We start from the raw sequence: 16,264 nt of genomic DNA, 5'->3' as shown, positions 1-16,264 counted from the left end.
GCTTAAGACAAGATAATGTATTATTATTAAAACAATCAAAATTAAGCCCTTAAATGCGACATTTTATAAATCTAAAAAGAAAGTAAAAGTCCAAAAGTAGTTCAATTTACAAATACTTTTTTGTAAAAAACGAGGCCGAAAGAAGAAAGGAGGGCCCACTGTGGGGGGAAAATGAGATTCCTGCATGCTAAGGTCAACAAAAATGATGCCCCCTTTTCCTTTTCTTTTCAGTTTTTTGTTTTGTTATTTTTATTTATTTTAATTTTATATATAAAGCCTTTTCCCCCGCCGGAAAGATAGCGACGAAGTGTTTGAGCTCTTATTTCTCTCCAAACTCACCCTTCAGTCTGTAACGGAAGCTAAGCAACGGCAATGACCTTCCAAATTGACATGAGAGTGATAGGGAGTGACGCTAACTTGTGCCAATTCGTACCAAATAATTATACATTTTTATAATATAAATTGACTGCAACAATGGGGAGTGATTTTTTTATAATATTAAAAAAAATCTTAAGTACTTATTTGAGAACTGAAAGGATAAGAATTAACAGCAACACATGATCCTGTTCGGCATACAAGAGTTTTGAAGAAAGAATCAAAAATGAAAATGGATTCTTTCACGAGGCTTGTTTGGTAGATTTGAGTTGTGATTTTTAAGAATCCAAGTTTAAGAATTTTTTTTTTGAATTGAATTCTTTTATAAAGACAATAGAATTGATGCAATTTTTTTAGGTAGCTTTTAACTTGATGGATTTTGATTTTAAATTTAAAATTTTGTATTTCAAAATTTTACATTTAAAATTCATATATTTAAAATCATATGTGTAGATAATTTGAAATTTTTCTAATAAAAAAAGATATGTGAATTAAGATTTAAAATAAAAAATTAAAAAATTAAAAACAGTAAGATTATTTTTATTTTTTAATTGACAAGAGATGGAAAAATATGAAAATTATATGTATATATCAATAGTAAAAAGGCAAAAAGAATAAAATGTTTGAAGTATTCATAATAAGAATTGCAAATAATTAAGATATAGAGAGAGTTTAAAATTATAAAAAAATTATAATTTAAAATAGATTTAGATTTAAATTAAATTTAAATTTATAAATTTTAATATATCTAAATAAAAAATTTGATTTTAAATTAAATTTTTATTAATCTAAACATTTTATTAAAGTATTTTTGTCTTGTCTCTTTGTCCTACATTTCACCTCAATTTTTTTAAAAAGGACAATTTAGTCGTCTTATACTTAAACTTGTCAAGTCCTTTTCAATTATTATTCTAGAATTGTTAATTATAAATATATGCGTATATCAAAATCATGGATAAATTGAACGAAATCCAGCTTGACATAAAATAAAATAAATTTAAATCATGTTAAAATTCAAGAAGAGCATCAATTTTTTATTAGCCAACTATGTTATCCTATTAAAAGTAATTCTATTCAAAACACAACCTAATATTTATTATAGATATTTTTGTTTAGAGGAAATTCAAATCTTGATTTGTTGAATTCAACCCCATTTTGGCTAGGCATCAATTTATACGATGAACATATATGAATCTAACAGCTAGCTGATAAAGCAGATCAGCATGAGCGATGATTAAAATTTAGACCTCTTTACTTTGTGCAATAAAAACAATCAGTTTAGCAAAAAAAAAAAAAAATTGCACGCCCTTTTCTCTTGATCATCATTGATGTATGCAATATTCAGGGCGTTGGCCTTTTATTTTCTATTTTTTATTTTTTAGTGTTTGCATGGATTTAAACCACTGCGGCACTATCTGCAATTCTGCATGCCTTTCACAACCAGAGCATCTAATTCCTCGTTATACACTTTTGACCAAGTCCAAACTATTTTTTAAAATGTACAGAAATTAAAACAAAAAATGAATGCAACCGAAATTTGTTTTAAGAATATTAATTAATAATTAAAGTGGGGGCTCCCACGTTTGGGTAAATTAAAAGCAACAGATATCACAGCGCTAGACATCATTGGGCCACTCTCTTGCCAAACACGAGGGATAATCATGGATATCGTACTCTTGATTTAGCGTATATATGTTTAATTAGTTTTACATTGAGAATTAATAAAACCGTGAAATTTTTAAATGTGGAATTAAACACGCAGTAATTTCACTTTCTTCGATGATTTTCAGATTTGGCTTGGCCATGCATAATGTCCACAGCAATCATGGGCTCATTAAAATAAAGACAATAATTAATAATTAATAATTAAGCAAGTTTGGCTGGAAATGTGTTTCATTAGGTGCAAGTTATCACAATATATAATACTTTTTTCCCCCAATATTATAGGAATCGCAAGTTGCGGTTCCAGAAATTATTGCTGACGACTTTCTGATTTGTATGAAAAATTGTTAAATGGAGATCACTTGTCTGAAATTCAACAAGCAAGTTACAAGCTTTTAAAATGCGATTGTTAATGTTAGTTTGGTATGGCCAAAAAGGAAGCCAGAATAATGATTGAAAAGCCTAATTCGAGGGGGCGGTGGAGCATCTTTCTGTAATATTTATGGAGTGATTCATATATTTGCATTGCCTTTATAGTTACGCCTTTATTATTATTATTATTATTATTATTATTATTATTATTATGGATCACTCACCCACCGCGAAAGCCTCATGTTCCCGCCATCATTGTGTTCCATTGTTGCTTTGCAACGAAAAGCAAGGCCCCACTTGAACAGGTATTTTTATGTAGGAAGTCGCATAGATTCAATTACTCAAGGAGTATCCAACGTGATACGTTAAAAATCCTTGATTTAATCGACTAATGGTAAGAAATTTTGTCATGTAGTATCTAAAAAGTGTCAGATTTCAAAATTTTGCACTAGACTGTGTATATGAGAGATGTCATGATCATTATTAGGATTGTTTTAAATTTTTGTTGAAAAAAAATATCTTAATAATTTTAGTGTTAATAAAATCTAATAATTACTATAATTGGAATGCTAGTGAAACTCACTGGTCCAATTTAAAGTACTTGAGATATTGCATATTAATTGTTAAAAAATTTCTTAACTTTCCAATCATACATTGTTATTTATTGAAATTTTTTCTTGAGTTAAATAATTTATTTGGAAGATCATTTCATCTTTTCGCTTGACATCTTATAATTAGGATAAGCCTTTGTTTTTGTGAAACATCTTCTATTAATATTTTATTTAAAAAATGGAAAGTAGTAAATAAATAAAAAGGTTAAAAGATATTTTTAATCATCAAACTTTATATAAATTTTTAATTAAATTTCTTAATTTTATAAAATATTTTTTAATCCTTTAATCCTAACATTATTAGTTTCAAATGATTATTTTTTGTGTAAATCATTATTATTTAATAAATAAATAAATTTAATATATTAATATTTAAAAATGTTTTGCTAATATTTAAAATTTAATGTATAAATTTATTAAAATAAAATTAAAAGTATTAGGACAAAAGAATTAAAAAGATACTTTATTAAGGGATTAAAAAAATAGCATAAAATTAAAAAAATTAAATATATATTTTAGACTAAATAAAAATCAACGTTAACTTTATTTGACATGATGGAATGGAACAAACCCAATGCAAGAACAAATTTTCAAATTCATCAACATAATTATGGAGAAATAGTCATATCCCAACGATGGAGAAACAGGTTCCCGTGGTATTAATAATAATAACTTTCTTATTTCCAATAAAGTAGGTCCAACAATTAAATCATATATTAAATAACATTTATACGACAAACTCCATGCAGTGATATTCATTATTCAATATGCGCCCGCACAGACACACACCGAGGAAAAAAAAAATAAAAAATAAGAAAACTAAAGAAGCAATATTTGTCCGAAAGTCATTCGTTTTTTGGGGTGACAGGCCATTATTCTATGCCTGTTTCTAAAATCTCCTGGAAAGAGCCTGTCAGCCTCCACATCGGCCATTTCTTTTTTCTAAAATCATCCTAGTGTGGGCTATATTGTTTCTCTGGGCCATAACAATGGCCTATTAGAAATATTGCTAGGGCCCATTAGAATGTGGCCCGCACTATACCGTGACCATCTTCTTCCTTTATTAGCCATCACATTTCTAATTTAATGATTTGACTTGAAATAATATATTTATTTTTTTGGCTGAACATATTTTTAAATTTTTTATGCAATCTTTTGAATCAATGGCCGAGATTATGTGATATGGTCTTTTAACAGTATCTTTTGTCACAATGACACAAATGGTTAGGAACTCGATTTCCAATCCTCATAATATATAGAGTAAAGTTACCATTTATCTTCTATTATTTTATGAGGTTTTTGTTGCAGTGGAGAAACTTAGTCCCACCAAAGAAAAGTTTTTATTTTTCAAAGAAAGGTCAACTTTCGTGGATAAATTTCGAAATGGCTGACATGAAAAATAAATTAGGGAACAAAAATTATACTTCTAATCCTATTGTAAATTTCACTGAAAAATAGTCCCCATCAATTGGGGGAGCAACTACCGGGATTTTTTCTGGCAGCATTTGCGTCATATATATTATTTACTCAAATAAAGGTTTAATGCTATATTTCAGATATAGCAACTCATTTTGCTCTTTAAATAATACTGATTTCCATTCCCAAATAAGGCAAGGATATTTTGCAGACGAAAAAAAAGGTGAAGATGTTTATTGTTTTTGTTTTACAGATTCATGTTCGTGTATATATTCTATTATTTTAAAAGACCAGGGTTGCAGAATAAATAAAATAATAAGAAAAATATGAAGTGAAGAAAAAAACAAAGCGCCTTTCCTTGAGCAACAAGCCAAGCTGATTTTTCTGGTTCACACTCACAGGTACTCCTAAACCTAAGGCGTCGTTTTTAGATGACGATTTCTAATCATAAATCTCTGAATAGTTTATTTTGACCAGATAATTCTCTGAATAGTTACACTCATAATTATGCCTTTCATTTCTTTTCCAAAAATATATAGCCATTATTCTGCTTCAAATATAAATATCCTCCCCCCTTTTCCAATTCACGCCTCAACAAAAGCGTATTAACTATGCGCCCAGTTTTAGTCCCCCCAAATTTGAAATACTACCCATCATAAATAGTTTATTTTGTTTCGGTAAAAAAAAAAAAAGAAAGAAAAGAAAAGCAAAGGAAAAAAAAAAAAAGGAAAACAAATGTGTTTGTGAACATGTGTGTCTACGCGTGGCGGTCTGGCTGGCTGCAAACTGCAAAGGGGCAAAACAAGAGGAGGAATTGGTTCCAACGAGATCTTCGTGGAAGTCACGTGCGAGTCATGAGGAGTTGCCACGTGTACAGAAGAAAAACGACGTATCATTGATTACAAAAATGAATGTTGAAAGCGGAGGCCAGTGATCTCAGGGCTCACCTCACCTCTCACCTCACAGCCGCGTTCCCCAGTTGCTTGGAGAAACCCTCACATTCTCGACGGCGGACTTTCGCCGTCCAACCTTTCCACTTTCTTCCTCTCTCTCCCCCGCCTTTCTCACTGCTAGCGCTGTCTGCTCGGCTATATTCCCAGAAACCTGCTGATCACCCATTTAGGTAACTCTCTCAATGCTTTTCATGTTTACTGGTCATTTCTTACTTTAGCAGCTACATTGCTTTGGTGGGTTAGTCGACAGTTTATTGGTTCTTTGGCTGTCAAAGAATTTTCATATCATACGGGACTCTAGCAATTCTATGATATTTTTGTAATTTAGGTGCTCTAGACGGTAAATGCTAAATAGGTCGTGCTTCTTGGAATTTTTCTTGCTTTCTATTTTGGTCGCTATGTTTTTCTCTCTGTTTTTACTTTTTATTTTCGCGCTCTTGTTTCTAACGATAAAATTCTGGGACCAGGCATAATAATCTGTCTGTCAACACTAACAGACGGTAAGTACTAGTTTCCTAGATCTAGTTTGGACTATAAAGGACAGTGAGCAAAGCGAATCAAAGGGACCCTGCAGGGGAGAGGAGCTATGAAGCCGTGAAACAGAGTGTGTTTGTTTTGCACTGGGTTTGAATTAGCCGAACCTAAAGCCTAGGAAACTATTCCCTTACAAGTGCTATTAAATAACTGGTTTGCGACTGAAATGATTATAACCATTGCCAAATGGCCTTTCTGCTCCGTTGTTGCTCGTCCTTGTGTTTGAAATATGGGACTGTGACACCACTGTCCTTAAATCTGCTTATTATTTTGGTTGTATACAGGGCATGATTTGACGGAGTGAAAATGAGTATGTTGAAAATGGAGAGTCAAACGTGGACATTGTATGAATACCCTATATTCACTTCAACCAACCATATCCTTAGTTTCTACTTTAATGCAGCTGGTTTTGTTTGTACAGTAAGTGTAAATATAATTTACAGATTCTAACAGTTTGTATTAGGTTGGCCAGGCCTCAGGCGGTGTTTGTGCCTACATTCTGTACTTTGTCCTTATATACAACTACAACTGTCTAATGGAAAGAATTCAGGTTCAAAATTTTAGTGGTAGGCAAGTGGCACTTGGAAGTGGTTAATATGTTGTTTCCTTGCTTCTGTTTATGATAAATTTTCCTCTTTCTGCTTATGCTATAGTTGTTGGCTTGCTGAATTGCTGACTTCATTTTCAGTTTGTTTCATAACTACGAGCTATTCAACTTCATTTGCAGAGTATGTTGCGGGCAAAGCAGATCAGCACCCTTTCAAGTGGTGCTCGGAGTTTTCTTATAGGTGGTTCACGTTGCAGTGCTGCTGATGGAAGTACTAGCACCTGCTCAGAGGATGAAACATTCGTGTCAAGAAGACAGCAGACAAAAAATGAAGGTTTACTTGCACAGAAGCCATCCGCCTTGGTACCCAAAACGGTGTCTGGAGTAGGAAGAACATTGGTTTCAGGAGACTCAGTAAATGGTTTAGGTTCTCATGGTGTTGAGGGTGTTCATCAACCAGGTTGCATACAAAAACCTGTTTCCATTCCAAGCCCATCACAGAAATCAGATTCCGTAACATATGTATGTGGCATTGATGGTGTTCAGGCACATGCTGCACACACATCGTCTTTTAATGCTGACCAGGTTTTCAGGGCAGGCATTGCTGCTGTTAACTTTCTTTCTGACATAGCTAATTATAGACTTCCTTTATTGGATGGGAGTCATGGGACAGGAATATTAAACAACTCTAAAAACTGTATGGTCGATACCAACAGGAGCCTACCTGACATCAGATCTTCAAATGGGAAACACATTAAAAGGGAGGCCTTTTCTAGTGCTTATCCGAAGCCTTCTGTTTCTTCTGATTTAGGGTCAAGCCGTACAAGTAATCATCATGGTTCAAAGGGGCATGGTGATAAATCAAATTTATCTAAAGGCATAAAGCGTTTTCCTTCTTCAGGGACACGGAAATCAGCTGTGGCTTCAAAACCTGCTGTATATAGTCATGACCAGGGAGATGTACCGCAGAGAACAAGAATGCTTCCAAATCGACTCGTGAAAAGTTCTGTTTCCAACACACAAACGTCAGATCCACAGACTGGACAATCCATCAGTAAAGGTTTCAACAGACACCCTGAGAATTTGAGAATGCCAGCTGGAATTGGTCAAACAAGTCGGCATTTTGCATACACAGGACGTGTTGTAGAAGTGGTTTTAGATATACTGCAGAAGCTAAAGTGGAGTCCTGCTACAGAGAAGGCTCTATGTAACATAAATTGTTCATTGGATGCATATCAAGCCAACCAAATCCTGAAGCAACTTCAAGACTACTCTGTTGCTCTTGGCTTTTTTTATTGGTTAAAGAGACAACCAGGGTTCAAGCATGATGATCATACTTATACCACTATGGTTGGCATCCTAGGCCGAGCTAGACAGTTTGGCATGATAAACAGATTACTAGAACAGATGGTCAGTGATGGATGCAAGCCCAATGTTGTAACTTATAATCGAATGATACACAACTATGGTCGTGCAAACTGCTTGAAGGAAGCACTCAATGTGTTCAATCAAATGCAGGAGGAGAAATGTGAACCTGACCGTGTCACTTACTGCACGCTTATTGATATCCATGCAAAAGCAGGATATCTTGAAGTTGCCATGGCCATGTATGAAAGGATGCAACAAGTTGGTCTTTCACCTGACACCTTTACTTATAGTGTCATGATTAATTGCCTTGGGAAATCAGGCAATTTAACTGCTGCCCATAGACTATTTTGTGAGATGGTTGATCAGGGTTGTGTTCCTAATCTGGTAACCTACAATATAATGATTGCTTTGCAAGCTAAAGCTAGGAACTATCAGATAGCATTACAATTATTTCATGACATGAAAAATGCAGGATATGAACCTGATAAAGTGACTTACAGCATAGTCATGGAGGCGCTTGGCCACTGTGGATATCTAGAGGATGCTGAAGTGATTTTTGCTGAGATGAAATGGAAAAATTGGGTGCCAGATGAGCCTGTTTATGGTCTTTTAGTAGATTTGTGGGGAAAGGCTGGTAATGTTGAGAAGGCTTGGGCGTGGTATCAGGAGATGGTGAATGCAGGTTTGCAGCCAAATGTACCGACTTGTAATTCCCTTCTCAGTGCATTCCTGAGGGTGCATCGGTTACCAGATGCATATAATCTTCTGCAAAGCATGGTTGCCCGCGGCCTACGGCCCTCTTTACAGACATATACCCTGCTCCTCAGTTGTTGCACAGAAGCACGTTCATCATATGATATGGGGTTTCGTTGTGAGCTTTTGGCAGTTACTGGCCATCCTGCGCATGCATTCTTACTGTCCATGCCAGCAGCAGGACCTGACGGTCAAAATGTACGGGATCATGCTAGCAAATTCTTGGATCTGGTGCATGCTGAGGATAGAGAGAGCAAAAGGGGACTTGTAGATGCAGTGGTGAATTTTCTTCACAAGTCCGGGCTTAAAGAGGAGGCTGGTTCCATTTGGGAGGTGGCTGCACAGAAGAATGTGTACCCAGACGCTGTCAAGGAGAAAAGTTCTTGTTACTGGCTTATAAATCTCCATGTCATGTCTGATGGAACTGCTGTGACAGCATTGTCCAGGACACTTGCTTCGTTTCGGCGACAGATGCTGACGTACGGGACTAGTCCTAGCCGGATTGACATTGTCACCGGATGGGGTCGCAGGAGCCGAGTCACTGGATCTTCTCTGGTGAGACAGGCAGTGCAAGAACTATTGCATATATTTAGCTTTCCATTCTTCATCGAAAAAGGAAATTCAGGGTGTTTTGTGGGTTGTGGGGAGCCTCTTAGTAAGTGGTTGGTCCATTCTTATGTGGAAAGGATGCATTTGCTGTAGTACCTGTTCTAGAAATAGAAACTATCATCTGATCCTTAAGCTTATAAATTTTGTTGGCCGAGTGAGTATGGAGTTAGTCTGCATTTATCTAAGTTCGTCCGTAATGTTCACGCGGGGAGTATGCCTATATATGATATGAGAATTCGGAGAACTAGAGATGTTTTGTAAAAAAGGTTGTGTTTGGGGTATATAAATTATTTTATCACGAAATTTTGTATCGAATAGGAAGGGCTGGTTCAATAAAATTTCGAGGCAATTTCGTTAATAGATTGTTTTGAAAGCTTATGAATTTTAGATAGTAAAAAGTAAAGGACAAAATTTAAATACTTAGTTTTATGTATTTAATATATTGCTATTCAATTAAATTGTATATTTTAATGTATTAATAAGAATTTGTGATAGAAAATATAATTTATAAATGATATATGTTTTAATTTAATTGAAAATAAACAGCTTAAGTATTTAAGGTAAAATAATTAAGGTTAAGTATACAAGGTTTTTTTTTTTTAAGAAAATCTTTCTGATTCAATATTTTCATAATGTGGCAAATTCTTATTTGTTCAGACGTTACAATCTTTCCTATTTTATTAGATCAAGAAATTTTTGTTGTGTTGCATGAAAATAATGGCATCTCTCTCTCCTCTCGTGCTAACGAATTTACTAATTATAACGGGGCATATGACTATATGTTGCCCATTATCTTCATATCCCATTTACTACACTTTTATGCCTAATATTGGCTACACTATTATTGCTCACAGTTAAGGTGGGCTAAATCTTTCGAGGGATGGACAGACCCCCTCCCCGAATAAAGAGCGGTTTCCTTACATATTTAAATTTGACGTTAGTTTTACTTTTTATCATCCATTTTAAGGCGATCCATTTAGTATGGAATTAAGGATGTGATTCATACCCTACACAACATTCAGATTTGAATCTCATTTATACAAATATTTTATTGATAGGGAACTTATAGGTACTCTTGCAGGTGTTTTTTAAATTATGACATCTATATTGATCAGGTAAACATTTGAAATCCAACTTATGAGCTAAAGTTTTTATACTAACAATTAAAAAATGATTGTTCCTTTTAGGAAGAAAATGGGGTCTTGGCCCAAATTTGTCACTATTGTGGGTTTTTTTTGGATTCTCATTAGGAATCAATTTTGGGGTCAAAATTTTAATTTTGTGAAAATTAAAGTCAATAATAAAGGTTAAACTTAAAAGCTCTATTTAAATAAAGATTCAAACTTTAAAAATTACTTTTTTTTAAATAATCAAGTTTGAAGGCTTGGTTTACAAGGTTCGAGTTTGAGCAGTCATTCAAACCTTATTATTTTATTATCAATTATTTTAAATTTTTTTGGAATGCTAGAGTTTGAAGAAAGGACCCTGCTAAATCCTAAACTCACTTGACTTTCTAAAGATTAAAAAACTCAAATTAAGCAATAGCCTCTTGCTCCTCTTTCCTTCATGCCCTCGGCCAGTCAACCACCCAACTTCATGCCTCTTGTTTCTTATCTCTTCCTCATGGCTCATGCCCAATATATGAGGAATATAATATATATATTTGATTGATAATAACACAATTAAATTAATATTTATTGTAGGTGATGAAGAAAAATTTGCAAAGATAATTAACATTGAACCTCCATCTTCATCTTTAATAAGCAGACTTGTATATGAGGGATCTAATATTCTATTTTTAGACGATGAAGAGAATGATTTAGATTTATATTAATAAAAATTTTAATCTTCATCTTAAATTTAAACTTTTAAATATTTATTGAATTTTATGTAAGATTTTAATTTATTTTATGTTAAATTTTAAAATATTTTATTTAAATTAAAATATTAAATTTTTTTTGAAAATAAACTTACAGGTCTATTCCTAAGCCCTTTAAATAAGGGCTTGGCCTTAAAATCATATTAAATTTTAAATAACCAGGCTTTAAGGTTTGAGTCCTTAAAGGTTGGGCTCACTTGAATTCCCATTTCTAGTAAATATTTATTTAAACACTCTTAATTTTACGAAACTCTATTTGGCTTGTGAAATTTCATTTTAGAGAAACTATTTTTTTCTTAATTTGAGAATTAATTCTTAACATTTGAATATTTTTCATTTTTCTCTCACTTTATAATTAATTTAGAAAAATTATCCAAACATATTTAATTGTCAAAATTAATTTCAAAAAAATATAATCTAAACATTATTAAGTTTTACTACCTCTATCCCAAATTATAGGACAATTTTGAAGGAATTTTTTAATCTTAAAATATAAGACACTTTATATAGATTAATATTTCATTAAATGTACTAATTTCAATACTATTCTTTTTCTCCTATAATTAATTTCCATTCTTTCTCTTTTTGATATATTAAATGATGAGTATTTTGAAAAGTTTATATTTTTATTTTAAAAATATAAGGATGTTAAGTGTATTTAATGAGATTTATTGGTATGTAAGATTTCGTCTAAAAATATTTTATAATTTAAAATAGAGTGAGTATTAATTAATTTTTTTATAATTAATTTTTGTTAATTGAAATAATTTTTTTAAAATAATTTTTATTTTTAAATCACATTATATCTTTTTATAAATTTACAATAATGATAATATTTTTTAAATATATACTTTATGAATTTCAAATATGTTTTTTTTTCATTTGAAATATAGTGTAAATTATTTTTACAATTTGTAAATAAAATTTTTGTTATAGTTTGTAAGTTGATGATTTACTAGTTTTCATAGAAATATTTTAAATATATATTATTTGTTAATATCATAAGATCTATTAATTAAAATCATAAATATGAATTCATTGAAAAAAATAATATAGTTTTATATTCAAATTTTCTTTCTCAGTGAGAAAAATAACACACCTAGGCGAAAAGATGATTACTAGTAAAAATTTAACAAAATAAATTTTTTTGGTTGAATTCTATGTTTATTTTATTTATTTAAAAGTTCTTTAATTGCTAATTTGCTTTGAAATGTGAAATAAATAAATATATTTATATTATATAAATTTTAAATTGTTAAAAAAATTTAATAAATTTTTGCAGGTTAGCCCGCAGGTTAGTTTGCTTATTAGAAAATGAATTGGATTGAGTTTCTTAACTCATTTTATCTAGTGGGTTGGCCCAACCTAACCTGCAAAAATGTCAACTTGCGAAGCTTAGCTTGCGGGCTGGCCTGTAACCGGTTTACTCAATGTTAGGTTAAATATCTGTTCTGGATGCATAAATACATACATGCATGTAGGTATGCATGTATTGTAATTGTTTTAGTCCACATCCATGCATCTGCTTCCCATCGTAAAGTTGATGCATTTGTAACCACACATTTGAACTCCATTTGTTCTAAAGATGGAAACCTCTTAAGGTCTTTGATTCATCCAAAATGACAATCGAAATGAAAGAAAAATAAAATCGTAGGTATTGAATGCTTCAATTTCCCTCAGTTGCATTTCTTTCATGATATGTTGCCCGGGACGTGTAGTGTGGAAGAACTATTGCATGTAGATAGATGCATGCATAACTGTTGGTGTTGGATATATTCGCTGATTTGGTAATTTTAAGTAACAGTAAAACAAACCCAGGCTATGAATCAAACCCAGATTATTCTATGTGGATGAGACAGGATTTGTGTGTGTGTGTGTGTGTGTTTTACCTGTTATTAAAATATAATTGGTTTAAATTTTGTTTTTTAAAAAAAGAAAGCTTGGAAAGAAAAATGTTGCCGAGTTTTGCACGAGTGGAAGGAACAGGCACTAACATGTCAGAAGATTTCCATAGCAATGAGATGTAACCACGTTGCATAAAAAGAGGCCACAGTATAAAGCGGCCATGAATAGGACTATCCCCAAGCATTTCGCTCTCCCTCTTCTTTTTGGTCTTTTACTGAGTCTTTTCCACACCCAACAGATCCGCATATTACCACCAGCTTCTCTTTCACATCAAAATTCTTCCTTTCTTACTCCCTCCTTTTCCTTCCTCTTCCTCCCATCTTACCCAAATATCTGCTTTCTTTATTCTGGGGCTGCTTCATCAATCAGAGAGATTCATTGAGAATTTGAAATTGACACATTTGAATGTGGTGGAAATATGACCGTTAAGGGTGGCACAGCCCAGGCTTGTGCAGCTTGCAAATACCAGAGAAGAAAGTGCACGTCTGAATGCCTCCTCGCTCCCTATTTCCCAGCAGACCAACCCAAGGTGTTTCAGAATGTGCACAAGCTATTTGGAGTGAGCAATATTAAAAAGACGTTGAAGAAATTGGATCCTGCCCAGAAGAAAGTGGCCATGGATTCCATCATTTGCCAGGCAAATATTAGGGATAAGTACCCTGTTCATGGCTGCTGGGAGGAAATTTGCAGGCTCCGTTACCAGATATGGCAGATGGAAGAGGAGCTTCATGTTGTTCATCAGCAGCTTGAGATTTGCAGGCAGCATTTCCAGAATCATCTTGATCATCTACCAGAGGATCATGTGGCTTCTCATTCTCAACTAGAGTTGGGCATGGCGCCTTGTTCTAATCGCCTCCAACTGTTTGATCAAATTCCTCATCCACAAGATTACAGCAATATAGTGGCTGCGTCTTTGCCCACGTCTCAGCAGCTGCAACATTCTTTCTCGCATAGCAATAATGAGGCTTACAATAATTCCCTTTACATTGATACCAAGGGTAGTGTCCCAAATCATTTGTGGGCTGAGCATCCATATGAGGATAACAATAGCAGCTCCATGGCAATACAACAACAGTCTCAGTTGGATGCGTCACAGCAGCCACTAGTCATTCAACAAGGAGAAGTAGCCGAAGATTATGATGAGATGCATCCGTTTTTTGATACTATTGATGATAGACAATCTTACGTTTATTCTAAGGAGGCTTACGAGTCAAGGTATAAACACATAAAGATAATTTTCTTAAACATCTGACTAATGTAATGATGCCTTTTGCATATTGTGATAAAACAAATTCTGAAACAAAGTAATGATCTCATTTGATTCTGTGCATATCTGCCTACAGTTCTGAAGAATCGCTTAAAGATACGCCAAAATGCGCTGAACATGTTGCTGAGAATGAATTGAAGAATGCTGCTGCATGCTTTAGTCTTACCAGTGTCAACTGATCAGTGATGCAACTCTCCCCAACCCAATTCTTACTGCAGGATAAATAGAAATAGAAATGTTGAGCTTTTGTTTATTATTGAGTTTTAAATCTTTCACATGTCAGTTTCTAAAGTAAGAAAATATATCCAGTGTCCATCACAATGCGAGGGCAAGGTTTCTATCCATAAATATAACAACAATTTGATGTGCATGGTACTACTTTAGCCTCATGAAAATTCAATAAATCTTCTGGTGTCCAATTCTACTAAAATGCAGATAGTTTGCCCTAAGCAATCCATTAAGAATTTAAGATCATGTCAAGTTTAATGACTGATAAGAAAATTATAAGAAGATAAATTATTTGAGAAGAAATATGCTTGCCCAGAAAGAGAGAAGAAGGGGAGACTTGAACCTAATCCGGCAGAAGTATTGAAACATTTCTACAGAACCCTTCATATTCCTCACACTATCCCTCCAGGTATTATACTAGTAAAATTAGCAATAATAGTCTGCTTGTTTAAATGTACATATTTATACCATGTCTCTAAAATTTCAACGACAAATTTCACAGGTTGTTTTACTGGCTAATGATTACAGATGCAAGACTTAAAAATAAAAACACTGCTACCTTTTTTTCCCTGTCATGAAAAAATGCTATCATATAACGGAAAAAAACTTCTATCTCCATCATATAAATACTTGATGCGGCAGATTGTTAGTCATATACACCAGACGAGTGAAATGTTTTTTATGACATTTCTATAGAACCCTTACTTCACATCAAACTATCCCGCAAGGAATACTATTAGCAATTAATATTTTGCCTCTATATAATATATTCATATTGTATCTCTAAAATTTCCAAAACAGATTTCACAGGTTGTTTTATCAGCTAATGACCCTAATACATATCTTAAATTGTAAGACTTGCCGACTCAAATGTATCATCTGCTTTGTAAATATTAATTTGTTCCATTGATTTTTCACTATGATAACATATCTTAATTTCAATTCTTGTAAAAAAAAAAAAGGTTTTTTATCCATGAAAAAAAGCTGCCATTGTTTGCTCTTGATGTATGCATTTCTTATGCCAGCAGCTTGAGATTTATATAAAAACATATTTCCATGCCTTCATTCAAAATTCAGAAGATGGTAAAAAAAAAAAAATCCAGAGAAACCTCTACTTTGAAAGTTGAGGCTATATATTCCACCAGCCGTGGGGGGCTGTTACATAGTTTTTGCTTGTATATACAAAAATTATTACTATTTACATTGTGTCTGAACAATTTCAAGAACAAATTTTACAGTATGTTTTACATGCTAATGACTATGCAATATTAGAGCAAGTTTTCTTTAGCGTTTTGAGCTTTTGGCCTGAGGACCGTTTTATTGTTGATTTTCAGCTGATGATGAAACATAACACTCGGGGTAACATCATAATAATGGGTAAAAGAAAAAAGAAAAAAGTCAATTACCTGCTCTGCTTCCTATGGCATTGCTTTGTGTTGGTACATGGATAGAATTCTATACTTGTTGACTTAATAAATTGTGTTGGAATTGTTAATTCGTTAATGGACTCGATTTTTGATGTAATGCTTACCATTAGATAAAAAATTATAACTATTAGTAAGAGTGTAACTCTGGCTTAGATTTGACTCTGATCTTTTGTTGGATCTTGCATTAATGCCAAGACAAAAAATTGATCACATAAACAATTCATCTTACTGCGTGCATACCTACTGCGAATTATATATGTTGAATCGAATATACGAACATGACTTTGATATTACTTGAAACTTGGTGATACAATAAGATCTATTTGCACAAAGTGATTGGAACTCAATATCCACCTCC

The 16,264-nt window shown here is 33.0% G+C and overlaps 2 protein-coding genes across 4 annotated transcripts; both read left to right on the top strand.

Annotated features, from left to right (window-relative positions):
* The first annotated feature begins 5,377 nt into the window (after positions 1-5,377).
* LOC129309596 (pentatricopeptide repeat-containing protein At1g18900-like) lies at positions 5,378-9,358 on the top strand. 3 transcript variants are annotated; one of them, XM_054951221.1, is made up of 3 exons: positions 5,378-5,559; positions 6,208-6,343; positions 6,651-9,358. In XM_054951221.1, exons 2-3 carry the CDS (start codon positions 6,230-6,232, stop codon positions 9,291-9,293), a joined length of 2,757 nt encoding a protein of 918 aa, XP_054807196.1. In that variant the 5' UTR covers positions 5,378-5,559; positions 6,208-6,229; the 3' UTR covers positions 9,294-9,358. The 3 variants fall into 3 exon arrangements, with proteins under 3 accessions (XP_054807196.1, XP_054807197.1, XP_054807198.1); XM_054951222.1 differs by lacking the exon at positions 6,208-6,343; XM_054951223.1 differs by lacking the exons at positions 5,378-5,559; positions 6,208-6,343 and adding an exon at positions 6,470-6,489.
* Positions 9,359-13,310: 3,952 nt separating this feature from the next.
* Positions 13,311-14,585, top strand: LOC129307951 (LOB domain-containing protein 27-like). The gene is made up of 2 exons (XM_054948904.1): positions 13,311-14,199; positions 14,328-14,585. The coding sequence occupies exons 1-2, from the start codon at positions 13,403-13,405 to the stop codon at positions 14,428-14,430; spliced, it is 900 nt and encodes a 299-aa protein (XP_054804879.1). The 5' UTR covers positions 13,311-13,402; the 3' UTR covers positions 14,431-14,585.
* The last annotated feature ends 1,679 nt before the right edge of the window (positions 14,586-16,264 follow it).

Source organism: Prosopis cineraria, unplaced genomic scaffold (genome assembly GCF_029017545.1).
Source record: "Prosopis cineraria cultivar Desert tree isolate PC_DT_omini unplaced genomic scaffold, ASM2901754v1 PC4, whole genome shotgun sequence".
NCBI lineage: Eukaryota > Viridiplantae > Streptophyta > Magnoliopsida > Fabales > Fabaceae > Prosopis > Prosopis cineraria.
The sequence above is the reverse complement of the archived record's forward strand: the minus strand, read 5'-3'. Positions and strand labels throughout refer to the sequence as shown.